The 7,424-nt window shown below is 39.1% G+C and overlaps 1 protein-coding gene across 7 annotated transcripts in view; it reads left to right on the forward strand.

The window, feature by feature from the left end:
• Positions 1 to 5,386, forward strand: part of LOC135097175 (uncharacterized) — a 33,905-nt gene extending 28,519 nt beyond the window's left edge. For 5 of the 7 annotated variants that reach the window (XR_010265435.1, XM_063998944.1, XM_063998945.1 and 2 more), the window contains 2 exons: positions 1,252 to 1,389; positions 4,859 to 5,386. Coding sequence is in view for 4 of the 7 variants with exons in the window: in XM_063998944.1 (XP_063855014.1) it covers positions 1,252 to 1,389; positions 4,859 to 4,995 (275 nt within the window). In the remaining 3 variants the exon portion in view is untranslated. Of the gene's footprint in view, positions 1 to 1,251; positions 1,390 to 2,931 lie in introns of all 7 variants that reach the window. The other 2 variants (XR_010265433.1, XR_010265434.1) reach the window with 2 other exon arrangements.
• Positions 5,387 to 7,424: the final 2,038 nt, after the last annotated feature.

The raw sequence follows: 7,424 nt of genomic DNA on the forward strand, positions 1-7,424 counted from the left end.
TGAAGTGCGTACTTTTCCGGTTCAATATTAAGTGAAGTACGTACTTTTATCCCTCAGTTTCCCTCAGTCTTGACAGTGCTGCCCACTGCCGCACTGCTGAAGGTGTTGACGAATACGTAACAGCTAAATATGTTATGACCTTGTCGCCTGCAGCGTTGTTGACAGTGTGACGGCTCTGTAGAGCTACTGCGTGCATAATTAATCTCTAATCCACAATTAACATGTAGTATTATAGCAGTTATATTTTGTCCTTTTAAAATTATTATTTGTGATGAAATTAAGTTCTTCTTTTAGATTGTGGGCTGTATTCGTTCCTTTATAAAAGAAAATGTATTTTTAAGTAAACGTGACCAGCAGCCCCTGCTGGAGGGAATACTGAGTTGGGGGAAGCTGTGGCTTTTACTGTTCTGCTTCATTCAGTTTAGATAAGACGGTGTTGTTTATTATCAAAAACGTTATTGGGGCAACAGGTCAGTTGTTGTATGTTCTTTCCTTTCTTCTTTCCTTTGTGTTCCTTTGTGTTTATTTTCCACCTCCTCATCCATCTACTGCTACTTTTACTGTTCCTCCTCCTCCTCCTGCTCCTCCTCCTCCTCCTCCTCGTAAATTAAATTGTAAACTTATCCACCTTCCTTATTTCCTCCTGATTGGTTTCGAACTGAGACGAACCACATAAACTTGATCGTAACTTGTCGGTAAATAAATCACTCTTTGCCTGCCTCGCCTTGGGGGACACTTGAAGTTTCCACCTCCGTCCTCAAGTTGCTGGGGGAAAGTTCACGCATCTTGCCTTCAGTGACGGGAGAAGGAATGAAGGAAAGGAAGGGAAGGGGATTCGAGCGAGGAGAATAAAACAGTATTATATTCTTTCCTTGTCATTCATAATTTATCACCGAGTATGGATCCCTGAGGGTTTGTAGAAATAAAGCACGTGTTTTATTTTTATTTATTTATTTTTTTTTTTTATGACACTCACATCCTCCTAAGTTCCACCTTAATATAATTTCTCAACAAGAGTTCTTACACACAGACCTCTAGCTGTTCATCATGTGGCATTCAAGTCAGTGTTTTTTTTTTTTTTTTTTAAGCGTTAAGTTAGGAGTGATGACGTAAGAGTCCACGTACTTACTAAGAGAACTTGCTAACTTAAAAATAGGAAAACAACACACAGCAGTTTTAAAATAGATGAACAGAAAATAACGGTGACAGTATAATGTAGCCTCCTCGTTGCATTATTTTTCTTTCATACAGATTCATCAACGCCAAGCCAGATAAACACCACACCAGCTTTGCAAACCCATCTGTTTTACATCCTGCCGCCAGCTCCCCTCCGTGTTGAAACATTGGATTCGAGTCGAGGGCCCCATTTCTGTAAATTTCTGGCAACAGGTAAATAAATAGATAGATAGATAGATAGATACAGAGATGGATACTGAATAGACAGACTGATAGATAGGTAGATAGAAAGACAAATAGACAAAAAGGCAGATAAATAAACAGATAGATTGATAGATGATAATAATACTAGGGGATGTTAGATAGCCTTAAGAACACACACACACACACACTTATTTATAATGCGTCTGTATAGAAGGAAGTTATGATAAATTTATGCAGGAAAGATGTCCCAGCGAAAGAGAAATGGCGCTGTATTAAATCTGAAAGGAGGAGCAGGAAGAAGAGGAAAATGAAATGGGAAAGTGAGAGAATGTCAAGATTATTCTCTCCCTAATGTTGTTTTTCCCTCCTTCCTGATTATTTATCCCAAGTTTTTTCCTTTTTTTTTTATTTCATATTTTCTTCTTTCTTTGTTTCTTTTTGACACGTGTCCGTCATCTACACTTTCTGTGTGTGTGTGTGTGTGTGTGTGTGTGTGTGTGTGTGTGTGTGTGTGTGTGTGTGTGTGTGTGTGTTTTCCGTGTTCTGTCCCACCCTCATTTCCACGCCCGCTAGTTTCACTCTCTTATGTTTTTATTTATTTATTTATTTTTCTCTGCTTCTCTCCTTCACAATGTTTCCTTTACTTACATTTTTTTTTAATTGTTTATAAGCGAATTTTCATGCCTTTATAGTTCATTTACTTCACGTCATATTTCATCGCTATTTACACATGCAGCTATAGAGCGATTGCCCTAATTGCACATTAATTAATAATGGCTGTGTTGACACGTGGATCGTCACACAGTAGTGCTTGCATCAATATTTTCAAAATGACATTTCATGCATATATATATATATATATATATATATATATATATATATATATATATATATATATATATATATATATATATATATATATATATATATATATATATATATATATATATATATATATATATATAATAGATAGATAGATAGATAGATAGATAGATAGATAGATATACTATATACAATTTATCGATTACGGTGTGAGTTACGGCGCAGATATTTTATGAACTTTACTTTTTCCACCATAACGTAAAACTTTTACTATACAAATTTGCCATGAGGAAAGAGGATGCATAAGAACACACGCACACACACACACACACACACACACACACACACACACACACACACACACACACACACACACACACAGAGAGAGAGAGAGAGAGAGAGAGAGAGAGAGAGAGAGAGAGAGAGAGAGAGAGAGAAAATTGGGCTGAGTGGAAGATTGATGGAGTGGGATTCAATTAACTTTTTGCTGGACGGTGCTCGTGGATGCATGATTAAGCATAGTTAATAGGTGATCCTATGAATAATTCTCCCCGCATCTCTCTCCCTTTCTCTGTATATATATATATATATATATATATATATATATATATATATATATATATATATATATATATATATATATATATATATATATATATATATATATATATATATATATATATATATATATATATATATATATATTTTTTTTTTTTTTACTATATGTAGGAGGGACACTGACCAAGGGCAACAAAAATTCAATAAATAAAAAAAGCCCACTGAGATATATATACCAGTGCAGCGTCCGTCAAGGGTTTCATACTGGCGATCAGAAAGACAAAAAGCATTCTGAGTGACTGATTGATTAAGAAGCTTGTTAACGAAGATGGATGCAGAATATAAGACATCATAGCTGCAGCTCGATGGTCTGAGGGACTGGATCGGCCATCCTCTTGGGGAACGCAGGCAAATTTCCAGCAGCAAGGAAAGGTGAACGTTGATGGAAGAGTTGGAGAAGTTCAGTGAAGCGGAGTGAAAGCATAGAAGAGGCATGTAATGGAAACGGTAGAAGGAAATCATCAGGACCATAAGCCTTCCGGTGGGCAAGATGTGAGACAGCACAGAAAACATCATTATAAAGAATTTCAGTAGCGGACAACAACAGCCAGATATTTGAGATGAAGAAAGAACAAAGAACTATCCAGTGTTGAGTTCACACCAGTGATCTGAGGGAAGAGTTCGCACACACACACACACACACACACACACACACACACACACACACACACACACACACACACACACACACACACACACACACACACACACACACACACATGGAGGGGTACATGACGTGTCCAGAGTGTATATGTAAGGATGCACAGTTGGAAAAGATGTTTTAGGGAGGAAATTGTGTGTTAGATAAGAAATATTTTTAGACAGAGATTAAAATATTAGAAAATGGTGTATTTTTTTAATAGATTACACCCAGACGCAACCCGCGCCTCACAAATTTATACATGGCATTTTGTTTTATTATTCATTTAGCACTTGTAGATGCTATAGATGAATTATCGAGAGAGAGAGAGAGAGAGAGAGAGAGAGAGAGAGAGAGAGAGAGAGAGAGAGAGAGAGAGAGAGAGAGAGAGAGAGAGAGAGAGAGAGAGAGAGAGAGAGAGAGGCAGAAGGGAGAAAGTGGTAGGCGGGTGGCGTAAAATAGGGTTTAGATCTGCAGTTGACGTCAAGGGGGATGGAGGGAGGGGGCGTGAAGAGAAAAGGGAAAAGAGGAGTGGAGAGTGATGAGAGTGAGGGGATATAAATGTAAATATGTATTCTTTTCATCACCTTTCCTTTTTCTTCAATTCTTTATAGATTAATTAATTTCACCCCATGCGTACTGACACATTCCATGCAGGAGGTTTGTGGGATTAGTTTACATAATTACTAATAACAAAACACACACTGACTCCCACGTTGATCACATGAAATTAATCAAAGTGTGTGTGTGTGTGTGTGTGTGTGTGTGTGTGTGTGTTTGAGACGCCGTGCTTGACGTCAACCGTAATAGGGAAATGAAAACTGTATGAGAATTTAAAAAAAAATATCATAACACGACAATAATAATAATAATAATAATGATAATGATAATGATAATGATAATAATAATAACAATAATAATAATCATAATAATAATAGTCACCTCATCAGCTGGTAGTTTACTTGGTGCCAAAACTTTTGACACAAAGTTACTGAACCAGGTAAAAGTTAGTTCATACTCTGTGTGTGTGTGTGTGTGTGTGCTAAAAGTTTCGCAGCTCAAACTTATCCCGTGGCCAGTCTCGCTCAGACTTACTGTACAACGCATTACCCATAATCAAGGCTGTACTTTCACCGGCAGGGAAAAATGCCGTTTATAAGACCACGACGTGACAATCAAGGCAATACGTAGGTGAATCACACACGCACGCAGTAGTAGTAGTAGCAGTAGTAGTAGTAGTCGTAGTAGTAGTAGTAGTAGTAGTAGTAGTAGTAGTAGTAGTAGTAGTAGTAGTACTTAGTAAAAGATGTACTAGCAAAGGTTGTTGTCATAAATGATAATAGTGTTGTTGTTGCTACTTTTTTTGCCACTAATTGTGTTTTTTGCCTTTTCATTCAGGGTATTTTCATCATTCTGCCTTTGCATTGCCATTATCGCGTGCCCGAGCAAATCTGGCTGGAGGAGAGGCAGCGGAAGGCGTAATGAGAGTGTGCTGGAACCTGCTAGGGGAGCCTGACGGTATTTTGTCGATGTGAAGGCATCTGTATTTTTTCATTGCGTTTTTTTCATTAAGAGTCTATTTCAGTTGGCTGCCGTCACGTTACCTCTTTGTGAGAAGGCTTACCTGTTGCATGCGGCAGGAGAGTGTGCACACCTGGACTTAATTAATTTCCATACTTTGACTTGGTGTCCGCTTGTGTGTGTGTGTGTGTGTGTGTGTGTGTACATGTGTTTTGATGGACCCGTGAATGCTATCCATATCAGTATTTACATTAATTTCAGTATAGTAATGTATTTCCTGTATTTTTTGTTTGTATTGTTGTTTGTTGTCAATAAATATTTATCAAACTTTCTAACCGCAAGCGCATATGTGTGTGTGTGTGTGTGTGTGTGTGTGTGTGTGTGTGTGTGTGTGTGTGTGTGTGTGTGTGTGTGGAAGACGGGCTTACAAAAGGCAGTAAAGGCGTTATTATCCCGTGAATGACGCAATCTTGTTAAAATGAAAGAGTTGAATATCAGCCACAAAAGCCAGACGTAAAGTTGCTTATCTACCCAATTTTACGCGTTGGCAACTGAGCAATGACGCAATTAAGACAGTACACCAGACGACCAAGGGACTCTCTCTCTCTCTCTCTCTCTCTCTCTCTGGAAAAACATATTAAACCTTTTATGACACAAGACAATAAAGTAAGTAAAGGAAAAGTGTATGTACGTACGTATGTGGGTTTCCTGTAAATATTCTACCGAGGCTTGTTTTCCTCTCGTCTCTCCTATTCTGACTCCACGACATCCAAGGTTAAAGGTCAATAGTTTTCCTTGAAGGGGGAGCGCGAAGGCAAGTCATCATGTGGCCGGGAAAAGAAAGTGGGAGAAGAGAATGGAAGAAAGTGATGGGGGAAAGAAATGTCTAGATTGAAATTCCAAGAAACACCAAGTTTTTTTTTTCTTTCTTTGCTTTTTTGGCTTCATACCATTTTTTTTTTCTTTCTCTGTCTCTCTCTGGCTTTTTCCACCCTGGGGTTTCTGTGTGCAAGTGTATCTATATTATTCTCTCTTTGTTTTATTGTTTTTTTTGGTCAGTCTCTATCTCTTTATTCCTCCTGGTATCTGTGCTTCTGTCTATCTGTGTATCGTTACATCTGCTTTCTCTCTCTCTCTCTCTCTCTCTCTCTCTCTCTCGCTCTCTCTCTCTCCTCTCTCTACTCTCATCTCCTCCTCTCTCTCTCTCTCTCTCCTCTCTCGTCCCTGAAGTCAATTTTCACTTTTTGTCTTTTCTAATCCTGCACGACAGCCTCTATGCATCATCACTCTTATTTTTATCCTGTTATTTACTAAGCCTTCAGTGTATCCTCTTAGAATCCATTACCATGATCTCAGTACTCCTTGATTTACCTTCACTCTTTCCTCAAGGCCAGATAAATTTCTCCTCACCCTCTTAATACGTTTAAACTTTCCACACCTCTTCCCCCACTCTTTACCCTTTCCATCACCAGTAGTTAAATGAGGAGGAGGAGGAGGAGGAGAAGGGGAAACGGAGAGGAGGGGGAAGGGGGTAATCATGCTGGAAATATTGGAACCGCCCCTCGAGTGACTGTTAATTACAGGCTAAAAAGAGATTGCTTAATAACATTGATGAATGCCGAGCAAATATAGCTTTCCTCCCCGCCCTACGTTTTCTCTTTCCCTCTCTCTCTCTCTCTCTCTCTCTCTCTCTCTCTCTCTCTCTCTCTCTCTCTCTCTCTCTCTCTCTCTCTCTCTCTCTCTCTCTCTCTCTCTTCCTCCCGCTTCCCGCCTACCTCTTTCCCGATCCCCATCACCCCATTTTCTTTAATGAATTGGTTGGGTGTGAAACTAATTATCGAAAGCTAACTATCAGCAGCTGCAGAGACTTAATGGGGTTTATGGTGATGTAATTATCGAGTTGTCACACAGAGAGGGATTGGCTTGATTAATGCCCTCGCTCTGTTATGTGTTACGAGCCTGCGGAGGAAGGACGATGATGCTAATGTTAAGTGAGGGACATAAGAAGGTGGCGCTAGGTGTAGGAGGGGCCGGCAGCAGCAGGACAGTGAGAAGAGAATTATTGTGGTTTGCTTTGACTGGATATCCAAAGCTGTATCTGGATTTTGGCGTGTTGTTTTCTATTTATTGGTTTCCTCTTTTTTTTTTTTTTTATCTGATAGCGCCTACCGTCTGTATCTTCCGTATAAGTTTAAAGTTCGACACATACACACACACACACATACATACGCGATCCAAGAAGCCAGGAAGAGATGAAAAAAGAAATGAAGAGAGGAATGGGAAATAAAAGAATGGCGAAAATTATAGGAAGAGAAAAATTATAAACAAATTCACCGCAGCCACGGCACACACACACACACACACACACACACACACACACACACACACACACACACACACACACACACACACACACACACAAACAGGGAAATGTGAATGGTTG

The sequence above is a fragment of the Scylla paramamosain genome, unplaced genomic scaffold (genome assembly GCF_035594125.1).
Source record: "Scylla paramamosain isolate STU-SP2022 unplaced genomic scaffold, ASM3559412v1 Contig13, whole genome shotgun sequence".
In the NCBI taxonomy this organism is placed as follows: Eukaryota; Metazoa; Arthropoda; class Malacostraca; order Decapoda; family Portunidae; genus Scylla; species Scylla paramamosain.